Source organism: Punica granatum, chromosome 8 (assembly GCF_007655135.1).
Source record: "Punica granatum isolate Tunisia-2019 chromosome 8, ASM765513v2, whole genome shotgun sequence".
Taxonomy (NCBI): domain Eukaryota; kingdom Viridiplantae; phylum Streptophyta; class Magnoliopsida; order Myrtales; family Lythraceae; genus Punica; species Punica granatum.
In genome coordinates, this window is record NC_045134.1 from 15,184,566 (window position 1) to 15,197,680 (window position 13,115).

The 13,115-nt window shown below is 37.4% G+C and overlaps 1 protein-coding gene across 1 annotated transcript; it reads left to right on the top strand.

Annotated features, from left to right (window-relative positions):
• Positions 1-5,299: 5,299 nt before the first annotated feature.
• Positions 5,300-13,115, top strand: LOC116187966 (NADH dehydrogenase [ubiquinone] 1 alpha subcomplex subunit 9, mitochondrial). Its single transcript, XM_031517033.1, has 12 exons — positions 5,300-5,475; positions 5,581-5,680; positions 6,092-6,156; positions 6,282-6,367; positions 6,500-6,584; positions 6,676-6,746; positions 8,873-9,004; positions 9,471-9,586; positions 10,877-11,000; positions 11,082-11,150; positions 12,515-12,635; positions 12,738-13,115. The coding sequence occupies exons 1-12, from the start codon at positions 5,400-5,402 to the stop codon at positions 12,875-12,877; spliced, it is 1,185 nt and encodes a 394-aa protein (XP_031372893.1). The 5' UTR covers positions 5,300-5,399; the 3' UTR covers positions 12,878-13,115.

The window sequence follows — 13,115 nt, forward strand, 5'->3', positions numbered from 1 at the left end:
TGTTTCCCGAGTTTTTACATTTTTCGCTTCCCATGAGTCGGTGTCGTTTTATCGATTCCTCTAAATATCGTGTTTGTACTTGTTTGTATGTTTAATTGCGTTCTTAAGATCATGGCGGCACCGGATATGTAAAAAATATACGTTGTCATCGTGTTTGATGTTTTATGCATGCAAGAAACGGTCAAAACCGATTCTTGGAATTGATTGTAATCACAATTTTCATTTAATCGTTGATTTCATGTTAATTCGTATGCTAGGTACGTTAATATCGAACAATCATTTCATTGATCCATAACAATTGAGGTTTGAGGTCTCAATCATTAAACCATTCCACGAACGGGAAATGGGACGTGCCATTTGGTTAATGAAATCATTCGGCTTAAATAATTGGGCAAATTGAATATTAATTTGTAAACGCATCGATGGTTCATGGAACGGCGGAAATGCCCTTTTCCTTAAAAGCTCATCATTTCAAAACATCGAGACGTGTAACACAAATAGAATCGTGTCTAGCAAGTACTCGAATACTATGACTCGAGTCCGTTCCCAATTTGAGGTGGCTCGAGTCGAGATGCGCGAGTCCTCTTTAGACCTCTTCGCGTCACACGATCTTTAATTTGTATATGAACATCACATGTTTTACCACTCAAGGGCATAGTCGTCATTCCGTGATTCACCGATATTCTAGGCTTTAGGGAGTCGGAAACACCTCGATCTATGGACGGAAAGGGGCGGCCCGTTCGGGTGCGAGTTTCATTCGTACTGCCCATTCCGTCCACTTTCGGTGTTTCTACCCCCTATTGTAGATTTGGTGGTGGACGTTTTCATTACCGTTGCAAAACACGAAGAACTGGATTAATCATGCATTTGACTTAATCAAACATTAGATAATGGATAGGTGGAATGCTAGGTTCCAATCTAGAGTCAAAAATACAAGTTTGGCTAATTCGGTGAAACCATAGTGACACATCATTGAATAAAGTTTTAAAACAAATCCACGCATATAATCGGCGTAGAACCATATTCCAGCCTACCTCTTTGTTTGCCTAGGTTAGATACATTGTTTGCTAATCAACCCCGGTTAATAATTGATTAAATCACGTACATTCGACTTAACATACAACTTGTCAGTATTTACCTATACTTGTCAATTATTGTCTGTTTTTCATCAGTTTTACCAGTTTTATCAGTTTTCTTCTGTTTTCCATTTGCTTTTGCTGATTTGTTGCAGTTCGGGTCTGAGCTCATAGGTTACGTGTTGCACGGGGTCCAACGCCCCAAATCACCGAACACGAGGTCCAACGCCTCCTAACTCACTGAGTACGTGCAACCCGAGTGCGGAATGGGATCTAGCCTCGAGTCATCGTCTCACTCAAAGTATGACCTATGTGGAAGACAATTTGGATTGGATGTATGAAACGTGTTTAGATATCACCCGGGAGCTCGATCGGTCCAACGGTTACAGTGAGAATCAATCGGTTCTCCTGTAGACTGTTGGTTCGATTGGACCCGACCCCCGGCTCCTTGAGCCCGCGTTGCCTTAATTTATTTATCGGTTATTCCAAACACACGGTGAGCCGAAGCGGAATATTGGCCCAATGCAAACTGATCGGGATCCATTTACTTATTCAGCTGTACTTTGTAATTATTCGAGAGAGCATTGCGAGGATTTTGTTTGTACATTCACTCATTTATTTGTAAGGATCCCCGATCGGCGAGTGAGAGGTCCGAGTGTCGAACCGGTCAAGTTGGTCTATTGTTACCAAGAAATGAGTAAGCTCGAATACTCGAGGTCTCGGTTCGCGTAGAGAATCGACCATCACGGCTCGATGAACTGTAACACTAAGATAGTGAACCGATTTCTCGACGTACAAGCCTACTCATCTTCGGATTCTTAGTCCAACTTGATCAATTCATCGACTTTACGGTGTCAAAACGAGCGAGTCAGGTGCAACCCTAAATCACGCGGTAAATAAACAATATGGCAAGCCTAGCAAACTAGAGTACCGAAAGGGCGTGCGGGATATAGGCACGTAATAGAACCCCCGAATTCGGAATTTCCGGTTCCGCATGACCATTGCCTTAGCATTTAGGTGTACCCCGTACCCCTAGACCCGGGTAACTTGCCGGCCCTCGACCTTCGGGTCGTAAAATGGCAAGTGGCGACTCCTTCTCACGTGCGTCTGTCGCGTGTCCCCGGGAAGGTGGACACTCCTAAGCCGCGTTGCATAGGCGTGCGCACGCATGCCCCGACGAGATAAAATTCGGGTGCGCACACCGAGCATGTGGACAAGTTGCATATTTCTATCGGATCGGTCACCAGAGCACGTGCCAAGAAATTGGAGCAAGCCTTGCAAAACTTATGAACGCATATTCGGGAAGAGGCACGCAGTTCGAGAGACGAACAAGTCGACTCGGGGCTGATTTTGGTCATCAAGAGTGCTGGACCTCATCAGTACATATCATGGCATTAAAGGATGGCCACAACTACCTCAAATCTGGTTAGAATATGCCTTCTAGAAGATGGCCACCAAATCTAGTTGGAATATGCCTTCTAGAATATGTTAGGAACTTGTGCTTTCCTTAGTTGTCTTCAGATTATAAGAGCATTATAAGCTCTTCCTTCGGTTATTTTTTTCACAACTTTCTGCCATTTTCTATCTTGTGTAAGAGATATTCTCTAAATTATTCTTGTTGAACTTATGCTTCAAGGGTTGCAAGTCGATTACTTGTAGTTCTTAAACTTCGTATAATATTGATTTCTAGCTCTACATAGCTACGGGGTCAATATTCCACCCTTCGAAATCTCTATCTTGGACGATCTGGGATTTAATTCCATATTATTGTTGTTGGGTTCCGCGACGAGTTCGACGGGGTTCGCATCAAACATACTAGTTATAAAAGCAGTTATTGGATATACCATAAAGCATGGAGAGAAATGTGAATGACCAAGATGTGATTTGTCCCTCCTACGTAACATGAGTGATATCTCACAAGCGCTTGGTGGGTGAAGTCAAAAGTATATGCATGCCCAAATGAGTCGATATAGGGATATCGAACTTATTTATTCTGATAGATTTACTTGGTACCAAGAAAGAGAGATTGAATCATACAAGAATAAAAACAACCATGCCTTGGGCTCAATAGAGATATAGATGACAAAGGGATTATACTACATGATAACATAAGTCATAGGTCCTTCGAGCAATTGACTTTCCAATTACTTGAGTAACAGTGATGTATTACTAGATGCCGCTCATTATTTGTAATATTGAAATATATATTTCGATGTTATTGTCAACGTAATCGAGAACTTACAGAGTCACACACAACGAGTAAATCGAGGGGATAATCTTGAAACGATAAAAATTGTTTAATAAAGATTGAGTTAAGATGCAACCTATTAATCGGAGATTTAATGAGATTAAATTTGTCAATTAATTAGACCATATTTATTAGATTAAATAGACCCGATTCAGAATGCAAATCGAGACAGAGATGGGGCTTGAGATGTGAGCCATTTGGGCCATCCATGGAAGGCCATATATAGCACACATGCATGAAGACTTTTGGCCTTCCACATGGCATGCGACACACACACACACACAACACACACAAAAAGGAAGCAAAAGGGTAAGTGTGTGTATGCTTATGTATTTGTATGTGTATCCATATATAAGTATATGTGAAAATTCGAGTTGAATCATCCAACTCAAATAGGTCGGATAAGTCCGATTAGTCTAATATGGTGGTTTCCTTCGAGTGTTGGCCACTAGCACTGCCGATCTTGAAAACCTGTCGACGAAATCGGTGCTATCGGTGTAGATACTTGTAGTGGCGGCACGCTTGGGACGCTCGGTCGACGATTGAAAAATTTCAAGTACACTTTGTCTACTCCTATTATCCTAATAGGTCCCTAGTAGGTCTTGGGTTAGTTTCATCGGTAGGAAAATCCTTCTTCTACCTTTATGTAGACCTCGTGAAACTAGCAAGATGAACCCAGGTAAGATAGAGAAAGAGTTGTAAAGCTAGCCAGGTGAATTCCAAAATTTTTTTTAGTTAAATTCATTTTCCCCACTTTTACCTTTAGTTTGTGGATCAACCGAAAACACTTTCTTATTATTCAAACGATTTTGTGTTATTAAATAAGAATAACTAGCCATCCCACCTGTGCATTGGGTGGGATGATTACTCCTGAAAAATAGTACCTTTAAAGGTATATTAGTTTATGATTGTAGAATTTAGTTTTTGATATTTAATTTGCAAGTTGAAGATTAAATGAAATGATTAAAGTTATTTTAATATAAATTAAGGTAATTAGTTAAAATTGCAATATAAATTTATCCCATGTTTTATGCTATTCACTTAATATTTTATTATTATATTTCATCTTGAAATCTGCATTTATATTTTTATGTGTATATTCTTCTACAACATTTTTATTTTTCATCAAATTAATGGTAATTATTTAGTAAAGAACTTATGAACTATGTATAGAATATTAATAATTTAATAATTGTTATTATTATATTTTTTTTCAAATATGATTTTACATGTAATTTATGAATATAACTTCTTCAACGATTTATTATTAAGTATAAGATGTAAAATTTTAAAAATTAAAATAGTTTCTACAATTTTGATTTGCAAGAGAAGTCTTATTTTTTTCAAGAGGTAGCCTTTTTTTCTTTGTCTTGCAAAGATGGAAGTGGGAGTTTGGACAATTATTATTGATTTTTTTTTTAGTTTCTATTTGTAAGAGAAGTCTTGTTTCTGTTAAGAGGCGGCCATTTTTCCTTTATCTTGTAAAGATGAAAATGAGAATTTGGATAATTATTATTGATGTTTTTTTTAGTTTTGATTTATAAGAGAAGCCTTGTTTATTTTAAGAGGCGGTAATTTTTCCTTTATCTCAGTTGAAGATAGCAATGAAGTTTAGGCAATTATTATTGAATTTGTTCTTTTAATTTCGATTTGTAAGAGAATTTAGAGGTGACTTTTATTTTTCTTTTTTCTTTTTTTCAGTCAACATAGGAGTTTTGACAATTATTATTGAATTTACTTTTTTGTTATTTCCTTATTAGTCAAGTTATCTCCATAAGTAAATAAAAATGACACAATGGTGAAGTAACTTGAAACGATCTTGTTAATTCTCTCTCTCTCTCTAGCAAGTATATATTATATACCGATGAGGAATTTATTTTCTTGGGAAATACTGTCCCTGGGTTGGCCATTCCCTGGGTTGGGCCCATTTCCAATGTTCATCCTCGTGGAACGAAGAGGCCCAAATGCGAATCCATCTCTGTCCGTCACAGCGTTTGTGCTTCTCTCTCTCCGTCTCTCTCTCTCTCTACCCCTCTCTGCTTTCCGCTTCAGTGGTTTGGTTGAGGAAGAAGAAGATGCAGGCCGTCTCGAGGCGATTAGGGCACAACTCCTCGGCTTATCCCTCGCTCAAATCAATCTACCCTCTCTGCGGTCAGTGTATAATCCGTTGCCTCATTTCTTCCGGCTCTGTTGCCTTGATCTGATATTGATTTTCCTCAAATGGTCTAATTTGGGGCTGCCGCCTTCCTCTTGCAGATTACCATGGGTCTGACAATCCTCGTTTCGGATCCACACTTGCTCCCAAGGGCGTCGGGCACCTAGTCCGCAAGGGCACTGGCGGGAGATCCTCCGTCAGGTAATTGACAAACATTTCGTTGAATTCAGGATTAATGGAAATGCAGTGCTTTTCTGGTCGTTCGCTGGGAGAAATGCAGGAAGCTAGAAAGTCTAGGATGAGCTTTCTTTGTTAATTTCAATGCTCAAGTTTGTGTTTTTAGAGTAGAAGAAATTCAGCGGCAACACAATAATTTGTTACGTATGAGCTTATGGATTCTTTTACTCCTCTGCTAAGCCACTTAGCTTTAGAAAAAAAGCTCATTGGGACCATATCAAACAATCTTTTGATAGAAAATGGTAACTTGACCATTACATGTTTTTTAGGATTGGTGTTCAGATAGTTAATTAAACCGGCAGCCAATGTTGGCAATGTGATGGCATCTACTCTTCTGTGCTGTTCAATTGCTTACTGATGTTTTAATTTTTGCAGTGGCATTATTGCTACAGTGTTTGGTGCAACTGGCTTTCTTGGTAGATATGTGGTACAGCAACTTGGTTAGTTCAAAGCATGACTCTTTCAGATAAACACTTTCACGCACTTGCACATGTTTAAGCTATGATGTTTGGGTATCTCATAGAGCGTGTTTATTTTAAAGATGTTGTATAATTCTTTTTTCTAGCCAAAATGGGATCACAAGTTTTGGTTCCTTTCCGCGGTTCCGAGGATTCTCAACGTCATCTAAAGTTGATGGGGGATTTGGGGCAGGTAAGCTGGTAACCCTTAACTTCTTTTCTGAAAAGATTGATCCGGTCTACGGATTCATTTCCTGTTGTTTCTCTTTGCGCATAGTCTATTTCAATATTCACCGCAGGGATCCCATCTTGTTGATTCCCTCAGATTGTACCTATGAAGTATAACCCCAGAGATGAAGATTCTGTAAAGGCAGTGATGGCTAAAGCTAATGTTGTTATCAATCTCATTGGTAATTTATGCTTTGTTTTTTCGTTTCTAAATTCTCTTAGGAGGTGGATTCTGAGGAATATCTCTCTCATAGTGATCTATAATGGTGGCAGGGAGAGAGTATGAGACAAGAAATTATAGCTTTGAGGAAGTAAACCATTCTATGGCCGAACAACTTGCAATGGTAAGTTTTATAGAAGAAACTATTACTGTACTATTGAATCAGTTCCTTGTAATATTCTGCTTGCCTTCGAAACGATGAATGACATTGAATATAAAATTGGCTTCTACCTTAGTAACCTATAGCTAATGCAGTTAACATTTTGGCATTTGCAATTTATTTTTACTGTTCTATGAGTTCCATTTTTGCACTTTCTTATAGGATCTTTCTTTTGTTTTACTAGGCATTCTACAATAATAATCTCTGGTCGATATCCTCCACTTTCACTTTATATCTGTAGTTTTTTGAAGAATGTTAAGTCTACTTTCTTCATCAATTCATAGAGCAAAATTTGCTGTGAGATAAACATTAAATGCTGCTTTATTTGGCGTAATCTGCTTTGATGGTGATTGCAATAGATCAAGTCAATAGAGTGTTATCCATATCTGAAGTGGCTGTGGACCAGAGCATCGTAGCAGGAAACCACTCGTCTATTCTATTGGATACATCAAGCATAAGCAGACGATCCTTATATTGGGATATTTTGTCTCATTAAGTTAGAAGACCTGGCCAATAAAAAGAGACAGGAAAGAAAGAGGGAAGAGAGTACTTGGGATACTTTAACTTATGCAGGCAAAATCTGGAACTCATTCCCAACTTTTGTCTGGGACGTGTATATGCTAATCTCTGTTGCCCAAGTTCTTTTATTTGACTAAAATTTGGGGACTTTAGAATGGATTGTGCTCTTCTTAACAGAAGTTGGCTCTCATATTCTCTTCCACAAGATTAGGGTTCATTTGAGCGTATACATAAGAGAATTGTCAATTGAAAGAACAGCAGAAAAAGGTGACCTAAAAAGATTAGCACATGATCTATGCTAGATTGCAATTCTTTATCTTATGCCATAGGAAGGTTTTTTATATTTTGTCAGTAAGTTCAGTATTGAACCTAAGGCTGAATATTTGCTTTTAAGCATCTAGTGCTGATTCTCCATGTGTGGTATATCATATTTGAATTACAAATTTTCCTTTATGCTGCCTCATATGTTAAACCTAGTTTGAGAGCCGGTATACATGGGCATACTTTGTCTATTAGCTAAAGTAAATTCCTTGAGAACAAAACCTTGGTGGGAGTTTTGCAAGTTAATTCGATTCCCTACTCCCTCTCTTTCCTTCTTTACCCTTCCAGTTTTTTTACTCTAATGCTAAACTCCCAATCAAACCTAAGTTAACTTCATCACTAAGATCTCTGCACTAAAAATAAATGTGGAGCAGGTGCAAGTTATCTTTCTGCATGGTCAAGTTATTTTAAACAGTTTTTTACTCCTACCATTAAGGTTGGCTTATTGTACCATTTATTGGCGTTGTCTGTCATTGTTCATCAACAGCCTACCAGTAGATTTAGTGGTGAAGGGACAACTGCTTTTTATGGGATCATCCTTGATTTTATTGCATTTTGTGATAGTGTCACTGAGCCTTCCTTTTGTTTCCAAACATGGATTGGTACCCTTGTAATAGCCCATTTTTGAATTTACTTTTCCCTCCTGTTTGCCTATCCTACCTGTAATGAGCTCCCCAAAAAGAGTCTTCGGGGCTGTCTTTAAATTCTCTTAACATCTGTGGGATTGCTACCATAGGTTGATAAATTATTTGCGTGATGATAGTCCTGGCTGCCTATCTTCTCTGTACTATTAAATAAATTCTGGTCTCTCATCCGTCTGCCATTATGTGCGTGGCTTGATTTTGGTCAATTTAGGGCAAGCAGTCAGTGGGAGTGTGGGATTCATTACCCATAAGCATATCTTTGCTTGACTAATTCAACTACTAGCTGTATTCCAATCATATATTTCTTGATCAGGACCGACCTTTCATACTAAAGTGAGACATGGAGTGATGCCTGTAGTATGTGTATTGTCAACATGGAGGTCGCATAGAGAGAACATAGATTTTATGCTCTTCTGAGCTGTGCATGCTAACTTTTTTGCTTTTCTCCTTGATTTTTCTTTGTCCTCATCAATGACTAAATTTATCATGCTTGCAAGGTTTATCCTTTCTTTTTAAACTTGTTAAATTATTTTTATTCTATTTGGTCAATAATGGTATGATTTACATTTGGCTGATGTGGACCATCGTCTTGTTTACTTCATTTAGATTGCGAAAGAACATGGTGGTATTATGAGGTTCATTCAAGTTTCTTGCTTGGGGGCGTCTTCTTCATCCCCATCTAGACTGCTAAGAGCCAAAGCTGCTGCTGAGGAATCTGTTTTAAGAGAATTGCCTGAGGTGAGAACGGACTATATGGCATTGATTAAACTAAGCTTAGGATCAACTCTGAGATTGTTGATTTTATGTATTACATGGGAATAATACTGAAGTCATCATGTAAGCAATGCACTCTTTTGGTACTTGTGAATTTGATATTCTTCTATAGTGAAGTACTCTTTTCTGGATGGTTTGTTACATTTGACCTTTATATGACTTGTTCTAGGGTATATTTGTCTTGTTCTAAGGTGATTGAAAATAAAGAGTTGCCTGGCTAAAAAGCTTCAAAACAAAAAAAAAATTTTGGTTGACGGTTTGTAAACATTATTTAAGATTTACACGAGAATTTATGCACAATAATGACATGGATCCCAGTAAGCATGAATTTGATTTAATTTGTTTATCCATGTTTAAATCAAAACATAACAGTAATTTATGATAATAATTAAGAATTCATATATTGATTTAATATTATGTTCTTCTACAGGCAACTGTCATGAGACCTGCTGTTATGATCGGTACAGAGGACAGGATTCTTAACCGTTGGGCACAGTTCGTCAAGAAATATACCTTTGTTCCACTCATTGGTGATGGGTCCACCAAGTATGTTTTAGATTTAGCTTTAACTTCCTAAATATCTTGAAAATGTCACGGGAACCGGTTTGAGGTGGTATTTGATACCAAATAAGTGGTGAAAGTTGAATCTTTGGGCAATAAAACGATTTTAACTTGCTTGATAAACAAAAATTAGAGTGACTTGGCCTTGTTTGGCAACAAAATAATTTTTTTAAACTCTAATCCACTTTAACTTCACTTATCTTTAATTCAACAAAACAATTATTACTTTTTCTCTTTTTCTTCAATTTTTATATCCTAATTACCATTCAATTCAATTTTTAATAGTAAATTCTCTCAACTATTCATTACTTTCTCTAAACTATTCATTTCTTTTTCCCACTTTTTCTCATAATTCAACAACACAATCATTACAATCCCAAATAAATATAATTATTTATAATTGGAATGGAGTGGAGTTAAACATTCCCAAACAAAGCGTTTTATGACAGAAAAAGAACAATAAGTTGATCCTCTCTTTCTTTCTCATGTATCATTTCTTCCAAGTACTTTATCGAACAATTTAATATGATTGGCAATTGAAACCTATACCTTACCTAACAATACTTGTTAGTACTGTCAGCACCTTTTGCATTTAGCATTCACAAATTAACCACTTATATTCAGCAATTATGGTTTTAACACACCAGTGGTTAAAAGCTTGTTGAGAAGAAAAATAAAGAGAAGGGAGCAAGAAAGATGGGGAGCTATTTTTATTTCTAAAATACTTGGGATATGGAGTCTTAGCTTCAAATCCTTGATATGTGAAGCTTGGGACATGCGAAAGCTCTCTCAGCACACGAGCCTCGTAATTGCAGCTCAATAAATTGCATTGTGGCCCCATGAGAGTTGAATATTAGACCAAGGTGTTATTGCATCAAGGGTGGAAATTGCTGCAGCCATGATGCTAAATCCCATGGTTGTAGAGAGCTATTCTAAGCAAACCTCTGAACGCTATGCAAGGAACAAGCTCTCCTGTAAGATTGTCGTTAAATATATTAAGGAAGCTTCGAACAACTATGCAGCCACTGACCTAGGACCTAAATCCCTTGGGGTTGCGGATATATGTGTATTAAAAGAAAGCTTTAATACTAAAAATTCTGTCAGTTTTGAGTTATAATTTTCATAATAAAATGATTTTTGACTCAAATTCCTGTCCACTTATTCTTAACTAACTTTGAGCATTTAACCTATCCAGTTTATGAAATCAGCGAAAGCTTGATTTATCAGATCTTTTGCTTAACCTTGTCTGATGTTATATGCTAATGCCTTTTCCAGAATCCAGCCGGTATATGTAGTAGATGTTGCTGCTGCTATTACCGCAGCATTAAAAGATGATGGCAGTAGCATGGGTAAAGTATACGAGCTTGGAGGTCCTGAAATCTTCACTGTTCATGAATTGGTAATTTATCTTTCTTATTTTCTTTGAAGATATTGAAGAGCACCAATTTCCCCTTACTAAACTTTCAAGTATAAGTGACAGGCTGAGCTTATGTTTGATATGGTTCGTGAGTGGCCTCGATACGTGAAGGTTCCTTTTCCCATAGCCAAGGTGATTATACAATTTTTACTAAAGTCTTTCAGTTTATGCATTTATATGCAAAAACGAATAAATTTAATATACTAGCAGATGGACTTTTTCTGTGGCTAAAGAAATATCACGCTACCCTGTCATTTAACCTATCTAATATTTTCTTGCTTTTTATCTTTATTTATTTATTTATTTTTGGCTCTTTTCTTTTCTCTCTGCTCATTTTCTCCTTATTGCTGAACTCCGACGAGATAAATTCATAAGAAACGCGTGCTTCCTGATGGATAAATGCGGGCTATCACTAAAATACCCCTAGAGGGGGATAGGGCTAAGTGGAGCGAAAAGGGTTTTCCGTGAGATGTGAAATGAAAACTATTAGCCCCACTCGAGGTTTGTGAATAAGTGATTGTCTGATAATGAGCAAGGAATATCCGTCTTTCTGCTAAACAGGATGTATTGAACTCATAATTCATTAGATACTTTTTATGAATGTCAACTAAGTATCGTAACTAAATTGCTCCCGGTTGTTCAATCATTTGATAACCAGAGTCATTCTTTGATAAATGATCACTATGAGTCAAACTCAATAGAATTTGATCAATCCTTTTTTCTGTCGTTAAGGTGGAAAACTGAACCAAGAATTCTCTTTCTTTATCATCAATCGAATCACTGTTCGCGACCCATGATAAAATATCTTGGAGTATGCCTTGTATCGGTTTTGTCAACTGCCATCCAAATTTTGCATATTATGGTTTAACATAAGAAACTTTCTACTTCTAATGATCGAATCTTCAGCTCTGGCTAGGCTTGTTTTGTAGTTTCCAATATATATTATTGACACCCAAGTTAATAAACTGAACAAATTAAATTGTAAGATGAGCAGTAATTCTCAAAAAAAAAAAGAAAAAAAAAAGTAAGACGAGAACAGTTGTTGTCACTCTCACTGCCTGTATCTTTAGATGTATCATTCAGTGCACTGAATGCCACCCATGATTATGTTTTTAATCTTGTTTTGGGTGCCTTCTCATTGAGGAATAAGGGAAAAGCAGGAAAATATGAAGGAAAATGCTCACTTGTTTGGATGATGTTATAGCATGAGAAGAGGAGAGGGGATGCATGTGGTTCTTTGGACATGACATGTCACCACTAGCTAACTCCTTGTTTTCCATCGTTTTACCAATATATGTTTGCAGACGAAAGTCAAATAAGTAAATTATGTCCTTTTTCATTTGATTCTTTTGAAGTAATGCTCAGTAATTACATAATGCCTCTAATACCTCTAGATATTCTCCTTTGATAAGGTATATATATACTTAGTGGGTGGTCATGTGTCATCCAATCATCCTATATCGTGTTTGGCTCGCTGACCATATAATTTGTTACAGGCAATTGCAACACCACGGGAGGTTTTACTGAAGAAGGTTCCATTCCCCTTGCCCAACCCTGACATCTTCAATCTTGACCAGATCAATGCACTCACCGTTGATACCGTTGTGTCTGACAATGGTTAGTAGTCGAAGATTCAAACCACAATCAAAAGAAGGCAGCATTGTAATCGTTCTTTTCCTGTTATTTCTAATTCTTTATTACTGTTTGTTTGCATGTCAGCTTTGACATTCAATGACCTTGGGATCGTGCCACATAAACTGAAGGGCTACCCCATCGAATTTCTCATCTCATACCGGAAGGGTGGGCCAAATTTTGGTTCCACTGTCAGTGAGAGGATCAGTCCTGATGCATGGCCTTGAGTTGTTTCCAGTTGCTCTCTCTCAAATGCTTTTAGGAGAAAATACTGCTGGCCTGATATAATCTTGGAACAGGTTTTATGGGTATATTCATTATCTGTGAACATGACTGAACAGATTTTGAGTGCAAGGGCCCATGTCCTCCCTCTTTTTAAGTTAATAAGGATCGGGCAACTTGATCTCTTGTATGATTCGATTGAGCTTCATATTCCAGTAAAATGTGGATTATTTCCAAGCCCTA

Excerpts from the sequence above, each read along its gene's own strand:
- LOC116187966 (XM_031517033.1), top strand. The coding sequence starts at position 5,400 with ATGCAGGCCGTCTCGAGGCGATTAGGGCACAACTCCTCGGCTTATCCC. Across the intron at positions 6,747-8,872 it reads TGGCCGAACAACTTGCAATG|ATTGCGAAAGAACATGGTGG; the intron begins GTAAGTTTTATA and ends TACTTCATTTAG. Across the intron at positions 9,005-9,470 it reads TTTTAAGAGAATTGCCTGAG|GCAACTGTCATGAGACCTGC; the intron begins GTGAGAACGGAC and ends GTTCTTCTACAG.